This window comes from Sander vitreus, chromosome 13 (assembly GCF_031162955.1).
Source record: "Sander vitreus isolate 19-12246 chromosome 13, sanVit1, whole genome shotgun sequence".
NCBI classification, from domain to species: Eukaryota; Metazoa; Chordata; class Actinopteri; order Perciformes; family Percidae; genus Sander; species Sander vitreus.
Window position 1 is genome coordinate 23,463,569 of NC_135867.1, and position 22,829 is coordinate 23,486,397.

At 41.9% G+C, this 22,829-nt stretch overlaps 1 protein-coding gene across 1 annotated transcript in view; it reads right to left on the reverse strand.

Annotated features, from left to right (window-relative positions):
* atp2a3 (ATPase sarcoplasmic/endoplasmic reticulum Ca2+ transporting 3) overlaps positions 1–20,077 on the reverse strand; it is a 61,060-nt gene extending 40,983 nt beyond the window's left edge. The window contains exons 1-3 of the mRNA XM_078266534.1: positions 19,675–20,077; positions 4,941–4,958; positions 4,456–4,538 (exon numbers count right to left, since the gene is read on the reverse strand). Coding sequence (XP_078122660.1) covers positions 4,456–4,538; positions 4,941–4,958; positions 19,675–19,792 — 219 coding nt within the window. The 5' untranslated portion in view covers positions 19,793–20,077. The remainder of the gene's footprint in view (positions 1–4,455; positions 4,539–4,940; positions 4,959–19,674) is intronic.
* Positions 20,078–22,829: the final 2,752 nt, after the last annotated feature.

Genomic DNA, 22,829 nt, shown 5'->3' on the forward strand with positions numbered 1-22,829 from the left:
CATAATGATTTTGTGAGCTCTACTTCTTTCTGTATCTTTTCGGGTGACTGTGTACCAGAACATAAAGGCTTGAGTGGTTGGAGGACAAGACAGTCAACAACTAAAATAGTGAAACTGAAATTAGCTTTAAACAGGAAACTAAAATGTTCATTAATTTTAACTGCATTCCTGCATGGCAAAGACAAGAATTTGGAAGGTTTCACAGAAATTGTATTCATTTTGAGTCAAATATCCCTGGTTTAAAATAATCAGATAAAAGATCTTCGACCTTACCATGTATTTCACATCTCTGTCTCGAACTGATTAGATTCAGTGTACTACGGCTGCAACTAACAATTATTTTCTTTGTCGATTATTTTCTCGATTAGTTGCTTGGTATATAAAATGTCAGAAAATGGTTTAAAGGTCCTATGACATGCTGCTTTTTGGATGTTTTTATATAGGCCTTAGTGGTCCCCTAATACTGTATCTGAAGTCTCTTTCCCGAAATTCAGCCTTGGTGCAGAATTACAGCCACTAGAGCCAGTCCCACAATGAGCTTTCCTTAGGATGTGCCATTTCTGTGTCTGTAGCTTTAAATGCTATTGAGGAGCAGAGGGGGCCATGCTTTGGTTGTTTGCAAGCAAGGGGGTAAGCCTCTCCCAGGAACGCGTAGCTCCTACGGCGCCATTTTGATGCTACCAAGCCATCACCTCCCGTTAGCATCCCATTGACTGCCATTTATTTTGGCGCCACTTTGACAGCGAATAACTTTACATCTGAAGCATTTAAAGACTCTATTTGTCCATTGTTTATTTCTAAAGAAACACGACAATGTATAAAAGGCTCCATTACCTTGTATCTCACGTTATGGCTCCGTAGCAGACGTTTTTGTAAAAATAGGCTAACGATTGTATCATAACCACGGGACTTACTGTCGCATACTAGAGGAATTACCGTATAGTACAGGAGACGCAGGCAGTTTGGATTTACATTCGCTGTTTAAGTTTAATTACTAATGTTAACTAGCATTTTAGTTAGCAATAATTAGCCTGTGTCCATGTTATCTCCTTACATATACCTACGCTCTCCGTCTCTGCAAGATTGGGAATGATTGATATTTCTCTTGGCACAGCTACCAGAAGACTTAGAACTTTCAGACGTCACATTTACGTCGTCTCTCTCAGTTGGAGGCTGCGCAGTAACGCTCAGCGCTCACCGGAAAAGTGCTTCTAATATCCTTCACTGGTCTCCGTCCAGAGCAACGGAATCTGTTGGCCATTTTATATATGTCTATTTCTCATGGGCGGGCCATATTCTCTGGGCGGGCAAAGCAGAGAAAGGGGAGGTTATCTTTCCCCTTATGACGTCATAAGGGGAAGATTCCAGATTGGCCCATCGGAGCTTACTTTTTCTCAAAGGCAGAGCAGGATACCCAGGGCTCGGTTTACACCTATCACCATTTCTAGCCACTGGGGGACCATAGGCAGGCTGGGGGAACTCACATTAATGTTAAAAAACCTCAGAAAGTGACATTTTCATGCCATGGGACCTTTAAAAAAAATGGAATCAAAGAATTTTTCCTTCTTTTTTTTTTTTAAATGACTCAAACCGACTAATCGATTATCAAAATAGTTGGTGATTAATTCAATAGTTGACAACTAATCGATTAATCCATTCATTTTTGCGGCTCTACTGTGTACTGCGTCGTCTAGAATCTTCTCATTTAAGTTGATATGAAATGTTGCCTATTTACACATCCAGCAGACATAGACCAACATTTGCATTCATTTGGAGTCATGTTTCTGGCCGTGTGATGAAGGCAAGTACAAATCTCCTTTTGTAGTTCTGTTATCTTAAATATCTGGTTCTTTAGCTGCTAAATGCTCCACCATGTCAACTAGCTACTCTCTAACTTTACCGGTCTGTTATTGTGGGGCAGCTTTAAGAGATTTTTCTGATGAAAACAGCTGCTTTCTGCGATTAAAAAGAGCAGTGAGAGCGTCATTTGATTCCTTGTTAATGTAATAATTTAATAATATATACTACAGCTGCCTTAAAGTCATGCCTCAGAGCAAGGTGTCAAGTCAAACTATCATACATAGTAAGCGTACAATAAAACTTTAAATTAATGTTAATGGGCTGGCTCCAATAACATCTCCACAGAGACGGCAAATATACTATGCAATCACTCTTACTGTATGTTACTAATCTTTACCAATGTCTCTATAGCCAGATATAGTGTGAGAGCAGCTGAATACTAATGGGTTTTTGCAAAGGTGTCAGACATGGCAGATACTCTATATTAGCTGTTTTAATAGGCAACAAAGTACATCTTTAGGAGATCATAACAGAAAAACCTCACTGCAACACAGAAATGACTTCACGCCTAATGTTTGGTTTTTGTTATTTTGTCAATGGCGAGTATAGAAACTAAAATGAGTCCACAACTAAAGCAGCCGAGAGAGAGAGAGAGATGAAGTGGGTCTACTTTTCCATGATCTGATGGTGCTTATCAAATGATAAAAGAGTATATTCTCCCCAGTGTATTGAGCAGCAGAGTGTACGTCAGCGCCGGCCTGAGCCCGGTCGATAGCTCATCATTCCCCATCATTTGGGACGGTAAATCTCCCCTCTGACTGAGCTGAGATTTGAGGGCAACAATGGCAGTCCTCTCAGCAAAAGATACTTCACACACAATCAGAGAGGGCATTGAATACCTAACTGCTACTTTCACGCTGAATAGGAGTTCAAATGAAGATAGAGGTAGGATTACTCTTGGGTCTTAGAACTCGTTGAGAGAATCTGGTGGGAATTTAACTGCTCGCAACAATCTGAAACAAAATTAATTAAATAGATTTAACGTTGGGTTTTGAAAATTAAAGCTTCATTACCAAAATAAATCTCTCCTTACAGCTTTAAACTCTGCTCTCTTCATACCACACATGCATAACTGCACGCTGAGACACATGCCGACAGATGGCCCATTATAGCTAAACGTTTTCCAGAGTTTTGGAATATCGCACAGTGCTCAGCAAAATAGAAAAACTAAATGTATTCATATCAAATTAGTTAGAAAAAAACACTCTTAAGGTCAGAGGCTTGAAATCCAATTGTTACTTGACCCCCAACACTAACTTAACTTCATGGAGTGACATAGAAAACCAAATAAAAAAAAGACTCAAAGGGAGGAAGTGCACGGATCATGTGGCTTTCTGTGTGGCTCTGCTCTATTAAACCCAGACCAGGGATATGGCTAAACAGCTGGTACCCTCAACAAAATGTAAATAGATCAATTATGAGAGGACATTTTGAAATGGCTTGATAAATTGAGGCATAGTTACTGATATAGCTCACTGAATTGTTCGTAAATTCCCCATTGCTGTAAATTTGTTGTCATATATACAGACTATACTTGACAATGTAGCCTAACCTGACCTGTTTTGTCTGCTAATAAGCTTCACTTGTGTGTCATGCAAAGGAGGCATGAGAATCTAATCAACTCAATTTGAATATATTCAAAATAACAGCAAAATGAGCCCTAGGCTAAGGTTGAACTATAACTCTAGTTCACTCTACTTCAGCCACTCCCTGATCACAGTGGTTACATGACAGTGAGCAAATAAAAAAAGTTGAAAAGTTAAAGAGGACTATAGGAATATCAAGAGACAAGCATTGGAAATGTGTGTGACTAAGAAAACCTGTTCAGGAGTGTAATATATTTGTGATTTTGTCAGATCTGGTTACAAAGAACCTCATTTTAGTTACTTAGCTGAAAGCACTCCAGGCAACGATGACATTGTAAAGCATTGGGGTCTCTGCGGCAATGGAACAGGGGCCCTGTTCCACTATAAACAACCTTTTTAAAGAAAGAAAGGCCTGATTTACATGAGGAAAAATGAGCCCACACTAAAGTCCTGCAGTTACAGCCCACGCCTGCTCTCTGAGACTCTCGCTAACACGACAACAGTAAGAGAAGATATATTGTGTCATGCACATTTTTAGAGCAACTTTCCTACTTTCAGAAATAGCAATAGCAATTCCATCCCGTCCCGAGACACCGGGGACGTGCTGTAATAGATGGAAAAACTGTTATTATGCAGTCAGGATTCCCCCACTCCATCCCTCTCCGACTTTCACCACTCTCGGACTGCAAGCAGGGTCATAGTTTGACACGCTGCAGCAGAGAGCCTTTTGATAGATAGTTTTCTTTCCAGTTCAGCAGGAGTGCTCGGTCTGTTTCCCTCACTGAAACCATGGAAAAGCCTGTCATACACCGGTTTCCACATGAAAATGGAACACAAACTATGTTGAGGAGTGTTCTAACAGAGGAATAAAGCTACCCAAAGCTAATAGAGCTAGTCTATTAGGTAGCCAATTTGGTTCTCAAATCCAGTAGGGAGACACTAGAGAATCAAGATCAAGAACAAATAAGATAAAGGCCACCGGCATTTTAATTAGCTGGGTCGTACTTACAAAGGAGACACAGGCAGCTAGCAGCAGGATCCTGACCATGATTTCTTCAAACTGCTCCAACACCAGTTCCCACAGGGACTTGCCTGAAATATACATAGACAAATACATATCACACACTTTTTTGCATCACACTCACACACACAATTAAATGTTTGAGGTTTCTACTGTAAGGACTCAACGTGTACCCTTATACTAAAGGGTGGAAAAGATCTGTAAAATGTATTGACATTAGATTCTTAGTACTGACAAGAAGATAATCCCTGTATTTACAGAGAAGTTGTGTGTGTGTGTGTGTGTGTGTGTGTGTGTGTGTGTGTGTGTGTGTGTGTGTGTGTGTGTGTGTGTCCATTGGTGGAAAGCTGCATTAGCGTACACTCCCAAAGTTAAGCAGTCGGTCGACAGAAAACAAAAGATCCTGGCTCAAGACACTTTATCAGGTAGTAAAGGGAGGAGGATCACAGTGCACTGGAAAAATCAATATTTACCTTCTTCAGCTGGGAGCTCTGTGGATGTCAAACCAAGCCGGTTGTAAAGGAATCAAATTGGCCGGGCCGGAGAAAGGGGTGGGGGAGGAAGAGAAAGACAAAGAGCAGTTAATACATTTGATTAACTCAGCCTGACTTTGAGATGCATGCACACATTCAGATCGCCCTGCAGAACCATTCTGCTTGGTTATGATGAGAAAATGCTCGATGCAGCACTATTGGATTATAATCTGCTTGTATTATTATCACTGACTTGAAATACCAATCCAAGCCTAGGATATACTATTGAGACAAACGATTTCTTATGGATTCTCAACTCAGGATGTTTGAAATGTCATCTTCAGTAGCTGTAGTGTAGCATCAGGCCTACAGTATCAACTCAGCTGCATCATGACTCTCAGGACACATTTTCAACACAGATACTATAATAACAAACAGCTTCATAAAGCCTTAAGGGCAGTTTGTGATTAGACTAAATGAAATTGACTTATAAGGCCTTTGATACCAGTATGATTGCTCATATTCTGCTCTTGTAAAGGTTAACTGAAAATACTGATGGTCTGTCTGCCATGAATGGTTTCAAATCACCTATAAGATGGAACTTGATATATCTTAGTTGAAGAGGATGTGTCCTCTCGAAAAATGAAAGTCTCAGTGGTCAAAACGATGTCAGAACATATTTCTTTGTAATACAAATGCTATTTTCTATGTCCACCCTTACTCTTGTAAGCTTTTATAAATCTTTTAGGGCTTCAAGTAATTATTTTCATTATTGATTTACCCATTACTTTCTCATTGTTTGGTCAATAAAGTAGTTGAAAGAAATGGCCATCATGTACTTCCAATTACCACTTGCAGTTGCATGCCTCCACCAACCAGTGTATTTGTTACAGTTTACATTGTATGTCTGTCCAGACTTTATATAACATAACAATAAAAGGTATTTAGTGTATTTTTTGGCAAAACGTGGATGCTTCAGACACATCTTCAACCCGGCAGCACAGAAGATCTATACCATCAGCACAGTTTTTAGACTAGTGTTACTAATTCAGTATCTGACCAAATGTCTCCCCTTCTGTTCCTGAGTTAAGGTGTTGACTAATGACCAGAAAAAGTGTTTTTGCAGAACATTAAGATGTCATAGTGAAGTTGACCTTTGACCTTTTGGATATTAAATGTCATCGCAAAAACGTGTTTTGTGAGTCGACATTTGTTCCAAATTTGAAGAAATGCCCTTAAGAGGTTCCTGAGATACTGCATCCACAAGAATGGGACGGGCGTATAGACATACGGACAACCCGAAAACATTGTCCGCCGGCGCAGAGGCATTAAAATTGAAAGATTAAACATTGAAAATAATCAATAGTTGGAGCCCTATCTGAAATGTCTTTCAGAAGAAAGCTAACCTTTCTTAGATTGTCCAGGCGACACTTTTCCTTAATCTGAAGTGTGGTGATGTCATTGACACTCATGCTGCAGCCTCAGTCTGCAGTCAGATTGTTGGAGTTTATTTCTCAGTCACAGCGATCAGAGCTAAACCCCCCTTTTTTGCATTAGTATGTGCATCAGTATGTGTGTAAGCTCCCACAAAAACAAACCCAAGAATCAAAACGCTTGGCTCTTTTCTTTCCCATCATCCCTGTCATTTTTCATCATGTCATTTGAAAAGAAAAGCTGTATTTTTGGGGCATTTTGGAGGCAAGCTGAGCATCTCATCTGATTTGACACCCACCACACGTATGAGTCACTGATGTAGAAAACACATCAGTCATATTCTACAAAAAACATTCCAAAGTACTGTTGATCAGTGTCACCACAATGACACAGGCGTGCTTAGTCACTGCATTTGTCAGATCCTCATCAAGTCCAACGCAAAGCTACAACCAAACAGGCCCCATGTAACAAACAACATCAATCACAACTGAAGAACTTGATGACTGATGATTACATACATCTGGTCGATACATTTCAAAAAGCTTGATTTTGTGCATTTGTCTGCCATCAAAGCCTTTGTTTTGTCATCATTTCTTTCCAGAAAATTGAGTTATTTCCTTTAAACAGTGGGAACCTGCTGTTTCTGTGCATGTTTCGACCAGACCGTGCAACACAAGTATCTTTCATGGAGAGAGGGGGCTGGTAAGAGGAAGGGTCATGACTTGAGCCTGCAGCCTCCTTCCCAAAAAAACAACCTTCCCCTGCCCCTCACATTACACATGCCACTGGCGGAAAGAGAAATGATTTCACATCATGAATTCCGGAATGGTTCCACTGCTTCAAAATGAGCTTTTTCAGTAGTAAGAAGACAGCGAAAGCAATCTGGGAACTTTGCCCAAGGAGACGAAAAAGTTGTTTGATAATTTCAGGTGGAATAACTTTCCTAATATGGCTTGTAATAAAACCAGGGAGATCGAAACGGATTGCTGCCGTACAAACAAGCTATTGAAAAACAATAACAAGTTCATGAATAGGCATTAAAGCCCAGAACTTTGATTTAATAATGCCTCCAGTCAAACCTGCACAAACCTGCATAGTCTATTAGAGAACAACCTGCTTGGGAAGACTGATCCTTGTGCAGAGGTTGTCTCTCAGCTCTGTGAATGACCATTCTCAGCCTGTGTAATAATAACTGATGAGTCATTTTAACAAGATTTTCAAACTTTCTGTCTGGAGGCTTTTCAGAGTTCAGGTTGGACACGCTTGAACTCACGGGGGACTTTTGGCTGCACTCTGCCAGCAGCAGCAGCAGAAATGTGGAGAAGTGGGATTGCTGTTTTCCATGCTCCACCAGTCTGACATAAGCCTGTTTCCCCATTACTGTGCCTTCCTGGTTGTATAATGTTTTTATGGCAGACAGACTGGCTGCAACTCGAGTGCTGGAGACAAAGATGGACTGATTGAAAGGACAACACAGACGAAAAGGGAACGAGAGAGAGAGGGAGAGAGAGGGAGGGAGGGAAAGGGCTGGATGTGTTAAACGGGGTTCCCTGGCTTCCCTCTGCCAAGGATTCCCTCACAGTCATCTGGGCTGTGTCAACCCGAGGCTTGCCCAGGCACATTCCTGAATACTGACTTCACCTCTCTCTCTCTCTGTCCCCACAGCACCTCCCCACCCCTCCGCCCTCCCGGCCCAGACAATGAATAAAAGAGCTTGTTTACTCGCAGCAGAAAAGCGAGCAGCGCCGAGCAGAGGGGAGACACTTCCTGGAGACAGTTGCCAACAACAGCAGGGAGCTGGTTTCTGTGTCCAGAGAGTCAGGAAGAAAAGCAGGAAACTGGCCATGTGTCTATCTGCGCTGAAAACAATCTGCTGAGAAAAAGGAGCTTTCACTGCGAAGCTCCACTTACTGTACGCCTCTCTTTCTAGTCTGACTAAGTGCATTAACAAATTACAGGCCAGATTATTAGGACCCCAAGCAAACATCACATCTAAGTTGTGGGTCAGCAGTGTTAACAAGCCAGAGTTCAGGCCCTATGCGTGTAAACTACAAACATGAGAAAGTTTGCAGCCGTTACCATGGCGACTTGGCTCATGAAGGCTCATTGAAAACAAGCGTTTCATGAAGTAATGTGCCAGTGTCTGTCAAAAATTTACCAAGAATAACTGTTATGCAATCAACAGGGCCTTGATACAGCACGCTCTGACTGCAGGAATGAAAAACCACACACATTCTGATGGGAACAGGTTCCTTTCTAGCCTCCGCAGGCTGATAATACACAGTTAGCATGAGTGGTAGCATGCAGGCAAGCAGACACACCTCAAGATAAACAGCTAGCAGCCAGCGGGTTGAGTGAAAGCAGGGAGGCGTAGGTAGAGTGGTGCAGTAGTTAAGTGGGTGCAGCCTAGGGCTGGGCAATATATCGATATTGATACGATATCGATATACAAGGCCAGATATCGTATTACATTTTGGATATTGTAATATTGTGATACGACACAAGTGTTGTCTTTTCCTGGTTTTAAAGACTGCATTACAAGTGATGTCATTTTCTGAACTTACCAGACTGCTCTAGCTGTTCTATTGTTTGCCTTTACCCACTAAGACATTGTGTATCCACATTACTGATGATTAGTTATCACAAATGTCATTGTGTAAATATTTTGTGAAAGCACGCATTATTGTCAACCCTACAATATCGCTGCAACAATATCGATATCAAGGTATTTGGTCAAAAAAAAATTTTTTTCACATCGCCCAGCTCTAAGTGAGCCCCAGCTCCAGGATCGCGCACCATCCGCTAACCATGCGAGTGTAAAACGGGCCTATAAATGTCATGATGGCAACCCCTAATGACATAGTCTACTATAGCTTCCTATATCCGCTCACTCTCCTAATGTATTCTCCCATCGGAAAAGCTCTGAATGCATTAACCATATCAAATGTGAATTATAAATGTACCCCATTATCCTCCCTAACCGTATTATCCCTGCTACACAGGAGGCATCACAGGTAACTGCAGAAGAGACATCTGCAGTCTGACAGAGTCAATGTTTCCTCCATTAACATAGATGTCAATGGAGGGCTTCCCTTTCCTTCCTTCCCCTGAGGAAGTGATACGCAGCCATGTCAAGTGGGTGAATGTCAGCAGCTATCTTGTGGAGGCCTGCCGACCTGTGAACAACCACCCTGGAGATCAGAACGGGAGCAGAGGAGGAAGTGGCACTAAGTCACTAATCACTCCTCTGCAGCATAATGACACGCAGCTTCTCTGCAGTCTTTATAGGAAAGCTCTCATACTGGATTAAAGCTGCTGCAGTCAAACACAAGGATCAAACTAAACAAGACTAAGAGTTTATAGCTTTGCAGCTGCCATCTTGGGACGGACATCTGACCCGTTCTGACCTTAAAGACTCGTAGAAAAAGACAGACTTTTGTGACGCTTTTGGATGTTTATACGAAAGAAATGCCAAACTAAGCAACATGGAAGAACGTCTTATAGATGGAAAAAGTGTTATACAATATTTTACTGGTACAAACGTGTTGAAGATAATATCATTAAGGTCATTTAAGTAATTAGTAATATATCAGTAAGATGTTGAAAATGATGTTTGTCATGTGTGTTATTAAAGCTGCAGCTCCAGGGCTGGACTGCAGTTCCTCGAGTCAATCCCCATAGACCCCCATGTTATTCCCCCAAACTATTCTTATCCTATGGAGCCCTTAAAGTAGTCCTAGATCAGCATAGTTGATGAAGTTGATGTACTTTCTTGTGCTTTTTGGGGGTGTACCCACATGGTTGAATGTACTTGTTTTTAGTCGGTTTGGATAAAATGTCATGTAATTCCATTATCCCTTATAATCCTTTAGCTGTGGAGATATTTCACTAAAAACAAAAAATGTTAACCTCATGACGGCAAAGTCAGTAGGCTACCGTTTCCGCTGGGGGCCATGCATGTCTGTGCAAAATATTGTGCTAAACCAGGGTTTCCCACAGTACTTTGCAGCTTAGGCGGCCACCTAAACAACAAACGCCTACCGCCTTAACTACGTTGTTATAAAAAAATTTTTTTTAAAAAGAGCGATATCCGCCGTGTTACTCTGTCCAGTTGTCTCCCTTTCACTCCAAACCACACAGTTGACAACCTGCAGGTGGAGGCGGTGGAGACAGGCTCGGACATAAACGCCACGGGCTGCTGTGGACTTGTCAGTCTCGCAAGCGGTTTCAGGAAAGTGGCTGCATGTGTCCGACAATGCACAGAACATCATCGGTACAAGCCTACAGCTGTCCGCGCCCACAGAGTGCGTCAGACGGTCAACGGTTAAAGATCGGTTAACATTTAATTTCATTGTTCTATCTTTTGTAAGGTGACCAGATTTCTGAGACAAAATCCGGGGACATTTTCAGCTCAGAAGTGTAAATACCCGGTCTGACGGCAAACCCCACCCTACCACCTTAACTAGCAAATTTTCTGCGGGAAACCCTGCAATCCATCCGTTAAGATATTTCACAGGATAAGTAAAAATGATCACTTGGTGGCGCTAAAAGAGGAGTCGGAATCACCAAAGTCATTCATCCTCTGTGGACCATGAATACAACAGTTCATGGTGATGGTTATACTGTATATATTTCAGTCTGTACTAAACTGCTCGACTAACCGACATTGCCATCCCTGGAGCCACATGGTGAAAACAAGTTACAAGGACTTTGAACTACTACAACTGCTTTGACAGTACTTCTGAGGAGCTGTTAATAGCTTTTTAAATGGCTAAAATAGTTGTTAAAGTAATTGTTTTTAGAGGTAGTTGTTATGTTGTGGTTGTATTAATAGTCAAATTATAATGCTCTATATTTGTAAGGAATGTATATTTCATTAAAAGCACAGGACAGTTTATAACTAGCTATTAGTTATTAGAAGGAATAATTGAGGTGCTCACTGAATTATTTTGAAAATAATCCTACAGTATTATTGTGCCTTTGATTGACTGATTGTTTGTCTACTGCACTTTTATTTTCTTTGTTGCATTTGGAGCTACTTTACAACTATTGCACTGTATATGTATTTCTGGTCTATTACATTTGTATAAAGTTTCATTTCATATTTTTTATTTAGTCTATTTTTTTAAGATCTGATTGTGTTTGTTATTGCTTATTGTTTTTAAATGTGATTCTAATTATTTCCTTTGCCTATGTAAAACAATTGCCTCTGTGTTTTAAATGTGCTTTAAAATAAAGCTGCCTTGCCTAGAATGTTGAGTTCTTTTGTTACTAATTTTGTATTCTGTATCCTTGATGTTCCACTTCAGGGATTGCTCCAGTGCCGCAGGAAATGCCTCCGGATGCATGTATTTTCTGTGTCCTTCCTCTTTCTTTGTGTTGGCATTCTAAACTCCGGTGGATTTCTGAGGACTAGGGTTAACTGCTCCTCAGATCTCTGCAGGGTAAATCCAGACAGCTAGCTAGACTATTTGTCAGTTTTCTCTAGCACGACTATTTTGTGCGGAGCTTAGCACCGCCCATGACGATTGTGATTGGTTTAAAGAAATGCCAATAAACCAGAGCACGTTTTCCTCCCATCCCGGAATGCTATGTGGACTGGCCAGACCCTCTTTCAGCGCACTTTGGAGGAGGGTCTGGCGAAGCGAGACTACTAATTTTGTAATACAAAGTTGAATTATTGTTTTAAACCTCAGTAGATTTTCTCATTAACTGCAACAGGATGGGCCTCAGGGTGCAGTTACATTAGTCAAATGTTTCAAACCTGCTGGAACATCCAGACTCCCAAGCTGAGATGACTTTGACTTTAATATAGTGTTGCCTACTCCTGACAAAAAGAGGAAATACTGGTTTCATTTCAGTGATAAGCAAATAATTACATAACCATGCACAGGGGGTAAATACACAAGTGGAGAGGAATGATGGGATGTCCTGCTCAATACAATTATTTCAACCAGTAATTCTCTCTCCATGCTGGGGACACATGAGGAAACACCATCAACTGTCAGAGCTGCACTGAGATCCGCATTGTAAGGCTCATCTCTGAAAGACTGTCATGTCAGAAAAGGAAAAATTAGTTTCAAAGTGGAGATTTTATCTTTTCTTGCCAATTAATACAGGAAACAAAATGAGATTTAGCTCAATGGCTGCTGTGGCTGCCTATTGGCTGGGCTGTCTCTGACGTCATCAAGCTGTGGTCAGGGAAAAAAGAGACTGGAAAGCATATTCAACTGCAGCATCACTCTCACGTTCGCCCTGTGAGAGAATCTAAGACCTGTGCATGGGAGTAATGTGCGTATCTTACTGAAAAGCCTTTTTTTAACTACTTCATCTTGACATTTCAACACATTTCAGTGAATCTGATTGGGAAATTTCATTTGCCACAAACATTGGAGGCCGCAGATGATCTGAGTCGTGACAGAGTGTAACTGCTGAGATTACCAAAGATAGGACATCTGTGTTGACATCTATGCATTTACTGCCGACATCTGGTCTCTAACTGCACACTCTTGTTGCACATTAGATTCAGGTTTAAATAAACCCTCTGAAGAACCCCAAATGAAGCGTCTTGTTCCACATTTGAGCAGTCACAGTATGATGAGTTGTGCTGGCGAGTTACAGAGGAAAAGGAAAAGGGCCTGTCAACTGAGCAGGACATGCATGAGGTGATTAGCACAGAGCTCATATCTCGTCAGGGCTCTAAGCTTCCTCTTTAAGGTCACAGCTGCACAAAGAACCATTTTGTAAACATCCCAACAGGCTAGCAAGGAGGATGGCACGCAACCACCCAGTAGCCAATTGGAGAAGCTGAATGCTGTGAAACATAGTCAACAATCCCCCGAAAGGGAGACTGAAATATCTGTGTTAACATCATGCTATTTATAGGGTTTATTCTAGGTTTAGAAACCAGAGCGACACTTCTATCCAATCAAATATCTGGTACAGTACAACTTTACTGATCCCTGCAGCAATAGAGGCCATCCATCTTGTGAAAATTTCAAACTGTGAAATTATTTTTGAAATGGTTAAAAAAAAAACATAACACATACACCCACTAACACTAGATGCACACACTGTAAAAATTGTGTGACTTTCAAAACCTACACTTTTAGCATGCCCATACAGGATTAAATCCCTCTTTGATATGCCAAAATGATATTAAAGGATAAGTCTGGTGTAAATATATTCTATATTTTCTATGAAAAGACCAAAACCTTGAATTGATCCAACCAACAAGCATTGTTTGTGTAGTTAAAGCCTGATAAGATCCCAAGCCTGAAAAACACATCAGTGAGCCACACTGTTGCCCTGGGTGATGTGTTCCATTATTACGACGTTTATTTTAAGTCACCTCCACATACACTATCCTGCAACTGTAAATGTTCACTAAGCACCAAATCCGCAGCTGAAAATAGTCCCCGATAAATGCACTGTTTACTCCTGTTGGAGTAACCTTTGCTAAAAACCACAGTGCCCAGTTGTTTTATGAAATTATTTAGCATTTAAAAAAAGTATATATTTATGACCTGTTTTGAAAGCTTTACATCTTCAGTAGGAACAAACAAATGGGCGCTCGGGGCTGAGTTTAGAGAAGTGTGAAATACAAACTTTACTTTTTAGTTTTTATGGAATTTGTTGACACAAATTCTTAACAAATCCTAAGAAAGTTTGATATTTTTGCCATGTTGGCCTAAAAAGTGAACTCGCTCTGTAATTCTATCATAAATGAGGTGTTAATGGTGTCTTTGAATCAAGAGGAGGGACTGGTCCTGTTGAGTTGTACAAACATTCTCTTGAGGTGTCACAAATTCTGGATCTTTTTATGAATGAATAAAATGCACCAGGGGGGATGCTATCATGGTGGAGTACAACAATGTGTGACTGGAAAACAAACGTCCTGAAGTAAAAAATAAAAAAGTAAAATTCAAATAATGTGGCTATAAAACAAAGACTTGCATTATTACAAGTTAAAGTGTTTAAATAATGAATAATTAAATAACATCATAAGAAAATAATGTTCCTGTCTCTTCATGTCTCGACCTTTTCTGTTTTGACACTGTGGTTCATTGGAACTTGTTTTATTGTTGGCCAAACCAGTCCCAGTGAAGCGGAAGTTTATACATCAGCTCCATCCTACTTTTCCAGACAATTTACTTTACATGCAGCTCATTATACTGTACACACAGCTCAGATCTCTTCAACGTTTAACACCAGAACTAGGCCTGTGACAATTATTACAATATCGCAATATTTTTACGTATTCGCGGTTTCTTTGTTTAACTGTAATTAATTGCTTACATTAGCTAAGGTCATAAGGGGTATGGCTATTGATAGTTAATGTTGATTTTGTTTAGATATGCAAATTGTAATTATACTGTACATGGGTTATTTGCTCAGACTGTTGAGGCAAAGCTATGCTTTTTGTTAGTTGCTGGCAACTAAAATGACTGTTTGAAACAGTAAAACATAAATAAATATTTTTAAAATTTGACTGAAAGAGACAATTATATTGTTAATCGCAATTATTTCTGAGACAATTAATTGGTACAGCAAAATTTGGATCGCTACATGCATAGAATTCTAAGCTATTGAAATAATAATTGTTGGCATGATTTTATATATCATGTTTAAATATTAAACATTTGGCCGAGTGAATGCTTAAGATTAACTATATTTGTGGATGGCTACCTTAGTGACTACCTTACCTATAGGCCAGTAAGCCTATCATCAGTGTTTGTTAGTTTTTTCCAAAATAGGCTGATTTATATTTGCTAATACTACATTGGACTCATGTTAAAGGTGCAGTAAGCGATGCTGGCCCTTCAGAAGCTCTGTCCACCAGATTCACAGACAGATAACTACTGTCCGGCCGGCCACATGCTGCCTCCACCCTCTCCCCCTACCATCAACTGTCGCCGCCTGTTGCTGATTGGCTGCAATAGTGTTTTATTCTGAGGACCCCCTGTTAAAGATCTCTGCCTTTGAGTAGACCTCTCCTCAGCAGAAGGCAGTGGCAGCTCACTAGAAGCCGGTGAATCAACATCATCTTACCATCAGCGCATGATGGTGACTGACAGATGCAGCGGTGGGAGGGAAGGAGGCAAGACAAGTGACAAGCTAGAACAGGATCACAGCTCCTTTGAAGGCGGCTGGGCAGGCACACACCGAGCCCACTAGAACACAGAAGTGACTCAACACCCCAAGGACTTCAAATTACTTTTCTACAACTTCAACTATCCGGTTTTCAGCCCACACTACTCCAACACTGTAACCACAACTTAACTCTCAACTGGACAATTTTCTGAACAAAAAGGACAGTAAAGTGGAGGCCGACAGCCGCTGATTGAGGGATGTGCTGCAATGGGCAACTTGTGTGTGTTGCGTGGAGGAGGAGGAGGAGCAGGAAACGCCACAGCATTTCTCATATTTCAAACGCAGTAGAGAGTAAGTCAGGCTGCTTTCATGTCGAGTTGCAGAACAGGAAGAGAAACAGCACTGAGTGAGATCCCATTAGAAGAATTTGTAATTACTATTTGTGACAGAAGCCCGAGTGAGGAAAGTGCAGGTACGCTGCATAATTTCCCAATGATGGTATCACCTAATAAGTACGAGGCTGCAACCTCAGACAACCTTGGGATTGCTTCAGCGACAGAGAACACATTTTTATTGGTGCCAGGGGTTTATTGCATTTCCACTTTTGGAAAACAAGCTCACATGTCTAATAATCAAATCAAACAAATAATTAAAATGACTTCATGTGTATGAGATAAACAGAAGCTCAGATGAGCTTGTGTGCAGAGTGCACTAACCAACAGATAAAGAGGCGGAAATATAGGTTTGTCTTTACTGATGGTCAGATCATCTTTGATATTGCTGAAAGCTTTTGTATCATAATCTGTCTGAGAGCAAACCTATACATATCGAACATTGGACACTTAATCATGACAAAGACATGCACTGCTAGGTTGTTTAACCTGAATATGTTGTGCAATTGTATTCGTCTCCTGGAGTGGGAATTAAGGGAGTGTCAAAGGACATTGTTACATCCTAGACTAATGTCAAAGGCTCTATAAAGCTGAAAGTGATTTATTATATATTATTAAACATGCTTTGATTAATAATGCCTCTTAATTAAACTATACTTTATTATTTTAACGTCTGAAGAAGCTTTGACAGTGTCTTTGTGAGATTGTAAAGCAATGTATACTGTATGTTAAGAAAGAAGAGGAATCAATAAACTAACAGGCTGCTGTGAGAAGAACCATCTTCCTCCCGACACTCCCGGCCTCACCTGCGCATCGAAGCCTTTGAAAACTGCTGCTGAGGTCAACCCCTCCTCCAAAACACTGATTGCTCATGAGGACAATGTGCCCTTTCTGAAAATGAACGGACTGCGCCTTTGAAAATGGGGTTTTGAGTGCACAGGACACAGTGATCAAACACCGCAAGCTGTGACAGCACAAACATTCTTGGTGCACCCACACATACAGAGAGTGTGTGAGTGTGGGTGTAAGAGAGAGAGAGAGAGAGAGAGAGAGAGAGAGAGAGAGAGGCCTGTGACTTCCTCTACTACATCAGAGCCAACAATTTCACAATCAAAGTGATAAACTGTATGTGTTGAAGTGTGTGTGTGTGTGTGTGTGTGTGTGTGTGTGTGTGTGTGTTCTTGTTTAACTATATTTGTGGAGTCCAAAAACTGGGAATACAGTATACTTGTGGGGTCCGGAGCGCTTTGTGGGGCCAAAATGCTGGACCCCACAAGTTTAAAGGGCTGTTTGAGGGTTAAGACTTGGTTTTAGGATTAGGGTTAGAATTAGGTTATGGTTAGGGTGAGGGTAAGGGTTAAGGTTAGGCATTAGTTGTGATGGTTAAGGTTAGGGTAAGGGGCTAGGGAATGCGTTATGTCAATGACGGGTCCCCACAAAGATAGTGCCACAAACCTGTGTGTGTGTGTGTGTGTGTGTGTGTGTGTGTGTGTGTGTGTGTGTGTGTGTGTGTGTGTGGACCATAAATGAAAGGTGTGAATAAAAGGTCAGCTGCCACCTTTCTGCAGCACTGCAAGTGTAAGCTTTGTAGTAAAGACTGTCCAGATGTGGCAGCTACACTAATTTTCCAACATCTCAGAAAGGGATCAGAATATCTGACACTGCTCAGTGAGGCTTTACTGTCACAGACTCAGCACATGAAAGTGCCGACATAAAACCAGGAAGCAGCTCACCTGTCTTTACTTATACAATGTGCCATAAAGAATCATAATAAGAGAGGAATAATCTATATATACACCATAAAGAACAAGGTCAAATCAATAATCTTTTTCTAATGAACAAGAGTGCAAGAACTTGAGCCAAGCTGCCATTAAAGACAAATGAATGAGACAGCTTAGCTTGGAGTTTGAATTGATGATGCCATGTATACTAAGATATGAAAAAAGCAAAGAACCAGGCAATCTGACCTCACCACATTTTCCACTTCCAAGTTATCTATAGAAGCAATGAGGCAAGACACGCTCATCATGTTTTAATTGTGGGGTTGAGGGAACAGCTAACAGACACTTCTTTGGTGAGAAGTGAGGTTTAACTCCCTCATCCATCCCAGTGTGTTAGATATCTGCAGTCCCACGGAGGATTGCATTCTATGAGCCAAACATGTTATATCGTCCTCCCGTCTCCTACGGACACTTGGAGCAGTGCAATGAAATCACACCACATGATGTTAATCTCACCTCTTAGTATTTGCCTCACTGTGTCCAAACTAAGATGTACACTGACTGTGTACAGCTCGTTTGTGGACATGTTGATTTAGGTTAATGATTCTGACTGATAATGAGATCCTGCCAACTATGCCTCAGAGGTGAAAAATTGTGCATGCAACGTGTCAGTGGGAGCGAGGTAAGCGCATACCACCCGTAAACAGCTTTGAGCGTACGCACCCTGGAACAAAACACCAAGGCTCACACAGAGTCCTTGCAGTCAACTACAAGGTCTGCAGTTTGTGAGCAGAGGGGAAAGGAGCCGCTACACAGCCGTACATCACTCTGCAGTGTCATGTTCTAAAATAGTAAACAAACCCAAGCCAATTTAATGCAATTTCTTCCCTTTTTTCGGCTCGTGCAGAAGCAGCTAGAGTGGATAACCCCTATAGAGTCAGCCCTGTAAAAAAGGTATTCCCTCCCTCCAGCATGCATCTGTAATGCACTCGCACAAGGCAGGAAGTTCACAGCTAAAAGCGAAAGATGTTATCTGTGGCAAGACGTTGCTTTTTTTCCATGAAGTCATCACAGGCCCCTGCAGGGTATAGTGGCTGGTTGCAACAAAAGGGCTACTGTTTGACTGGCACAATGTGCCGCTCTGCTCCACAGCTTGGCCACACATGCAAATGACAGGCCAGGAGGGGCAAAGGTGTGGCGATGTCAGGTCCAAGCTCTACACGACAACACTCAGCAAACACCAGTGTAAAAGATGATCAAGACTTCAGGGGGGGGGGGGGGGGAGCTGTTGCATGACCCACATTGCTCAAGAGAAGCTATATTTCCAAATGATAAACAGTAACTTTGCTTGCAAAGGGATACTATTTGGGCAGTAGAGGTTATGATTCTTTGTGATCTTTATCACTCGAAAATTTGAAACGGCTTTACATATCCACTTCACTCTGTTATCTTGTAATTGGAACTGGAAAGTATACACCACGTGGAAAACAACTGTTGAAAGTGAAAACAGGTTGCACACGATTTTCTGTTTAATCATCTCCACCACCTCATCCTATTCCACTCCAGTAGCCTGAGCCTGCTCTGCATTGCACTTCCTGGTCCCTGCATGTCAGCCAGGGATGTCACATTAGCGTGTGGTCATTGGTCAAAGGAGGGTGTTCTGCAGGTTTGTGTACGAGGACAAACTACTGTATACGCCATTTACTTAGTTTTACCGAGAGCTGACATGAGGCGACCTTATATATACGAGCTGAATAAAAATGTCGGATTAATTAGGCTTGATTTGGAATAAATGAGTGTATTTGCATTGATGTCTCCCCTGTCCAGATGTGTCTCTATGTGTCAACTTTAACTGGTGTGCTGTGCAATGAATGATTTCAATTACAAGCATGCGCATCAATGAATGTGCCACTTACATTTCCACTGACTGTGCGCCAGAGGGAATAGGATTGTTTTTTACGCGCACGACTTGCAACAGCCTGGTGTATAACGGCAGCAGTTGGATTTCCTGGCAAACCAATCGATGTAGGCTGTAATACGCACCAGCTATGGACTCAAAATCAAGAGGAAAAATATATATATAAAACTACTCACCGTTCGGTCCATATTTCTCCACATTGACTTTGACTTGCTCCAGAGTCAGCCCAGTGTTTTCGTTCACACCGAAGTTGTCTAAAACTTCAGTCGCAGATTTAGTGTGCGCATTTTCCATCTTGGCGGACTGGGCTTACAGGATCAGATCGAAATGCATGTAGTTGAGTAACATCTATTGTGGCAATCGGAGGGTGTTCTGTTCGGGAGAGGGTGGGGGGGGTGAGTGAAACAGCAGTAATTTCCACCGATGCACGTTGAGGCGGCTGAGTGTCGGTCGCACGGTCGGTCCGCTCTGTCACCTGTCCCCCTGAAGGAAACCTCCGGATCCGCTGCTGTTGCTCTGTGGATCGACTGCTGCTGCTGCTGCTACTTCATCTCCGTCTGAAGGTGTGCTGAGAGTGTGCCGGGGCGGACCGCCTCTCCGCTGCTGAGCACTCCCTCCTGCGCTCCCATTGGCTGCGCCTACCTGAGCGGAGGCTTTCCGCTCCGCTGCCTCATCATACGACCACTTCAAACATCTAGCTTTAAAACAGGATGCATGCAGCTCTGTCGGTCCTCATGTTTGTTATAGTGCAGGTTGTTAACTTGTTGCTGTCATGTGTCGTCATTGTATTGCTCTTTATAGGGACATTCTTTTTTCTTTTCTTTTTGCGTAAAAAAGAAGCCACACTTTCTGGAGCTGGCTGCCAGTTTTGCCAATATTAAGCAATACATCTGTTTCCATATCTAAATGTGCAAACAAAAATGCTGTTAAATCATATGACCTCTGTAAGCTTTACAAAATAAAGTATTTTCTTTCTTTTTTGCTTTTGTTTTGGTTATCTCTTTTTTTTGGTAACCCTTTGACCTCCCTGGCTTGTTTGTTATTGTAGACTCAAAAGATGTTGTTTACCTGATGTAAATCCTTGTCTATGAATAAAGATGCATATAGATATTTTAAACAGTAAAAAACAAAAAAAAAAGCCTGTGACTTCAACTCAGATGCCCCTGGAGCTCAAGGGGACAAAGTGCCTTGCTCAAGGACCCCATTAAAGTGGTTTTCAAGCCCTCAGCACCCAGACTAGACCAGTGTCTGCAGATAGCCTACTGCACGCGACAGTGTGAGCTGAGTTCTATAAGCAGCCCTGAGGACAGTTGCATAACGATTAGGTTAATCTAGCCAATTAGGCCATTCAGATAAAATAAGAGTTAGTAATTTTAAGCTTACAGAGATAGCAATTTTGTAAGCCAGGCTATTTATTTATTTATCTTACTCAGTGCGTGCTGAAAGATCAACTATATGGGCAGCGGAAAGGAAATAGTGGAAATCTAAACACCCAGATGATGTGGGATATATGAAATATCAGTCTCTTCTTTCCTCCTTCGCTGCCTCTATTTCTGCAGCTAAAAGCTCTTTTTATCAAACCAAATTTGAATCCTTTCTCCAACCCCAACATTTTTTTTTCCATCTTCTCTAACCTCCTAGATTCCCCCAGTCCACCTCCTCCCTCCTATCAACCCACTTTGTCAACTACTTTGTAAAAAAGATAGATGACATACGCTCTTCATTCTCCACCACACTTCCTGAAATCATCTTACCATCCATCACATCCAGTACTCTTTCCTCTTTCACCCCTCTATCTCCAAATCAAATTCTTGATTACCTCCGCCCGCCCAACCACCTGCCCCCTTGATCCTATCCCTTCTCACCTTCTCCAGTCTATTGCTCCTGACCTTCTTCCTTTCCTCACCCATCTCATCAACATCTCCTCGTCAACTGGCTGTTTCCCTGACACCCTCAAAGAGGCAAGAGTGACCCCACTACTCAAAAAACTAACACTTGACTCGTCTGAGGTAAATAACTACAGACCCGTTTACCTTCTTCCATTTCTATCCAAAACTCTTGAGCGTGCCATTTATAATCATCTCTCTACCTATCTCCACCTGAACCCCACCAGTCTGGCTTGAAGGTTGGCCACTCAACAGAAACTGCCCTCCTTGCTGTCACTGAGCAGCTTCACATTGCTAGAGCAACCTCTCTCTCTTCCGTCGTCATCCTTCTGGACCTTTCTGCTGCCTTTGACACAGTGAACCACCAGATCCTCATTTCGACACTCCAGGATCTGGGTGTCTCAGGCTCTGCGCTCTCTTTGCTCACATCTTACCTGACAGACCGAACCTACCGGGTAACTTGGAGATGAGCTACCTCAGAACATTGCCCACTCAAAACTGGGGTTCCTCAGGGATCAGTCCTGGGGCCCCTCCTCTTCCCTCTTTACACCAACTCTCTCGGGTCTGTCATTCACTCGCATGGCTTTTCTTATCACAGCTACACAGATGACACCCAACTAATTCTCTCCTTTACGGCGTCTGAAACTCAAGTAGCAACACGTATCTCAGCCTGTCTGACTGACATTTCTTCTTGGATGTCCACACACCATCTGAAACTCAACCTTGACAAGACTGCGCTCCTTTTCCTTCCAGGGAAGGGCTCTCCTACCCAAGACCTGACTATAACAATTAACAACTCTGTGGTCCCCACCCAGACTGTGACACTTGACGACCAACTCTCCTTCACTGCCAACATTGTTGCAACTACCCGACCGTGTAGATACATGCTGCATAACATCAGATGGATATGTCCCCTTCTAACGCAGAAGGCGGCTCAGGTTCTGAATGCAGCTCATTCAGAACGCAGCAGCTCGACTTGTCTTCAACCTCCCCAAGTTCTCTCACACTACAGCGCTCCTCTGCTCTCTTCACTGGTTACCAATTGCAGCCCGCATCCGTTTCAAGACATTAGTACTTGCATACAGGGCCACGAACGGATCAGCCCCAGCATACATCCAGGACATGGTCAAACCCTATACCCCAACCCGCCCATTCCGCTCTTCATCAACCGGCTTGCTACCCCCACACAGCGAGGGACAACTAATCACGCAACGAAATCCTGACTGTTTGCTGTCCTGGCTCCTGATGGTGGAATGAGCTCAGGATGGCCGAAAGCCTACGCATCTTCCGCCAAAGGCTAAAAACACATCTCTTCCGACTACACCTTGGATAAACATATATATATATATATATATATATATATATATATGTATATATATATATATATATATATGTATATATATGTATATATATATATGTGTATATATATATGTGTATATATATAT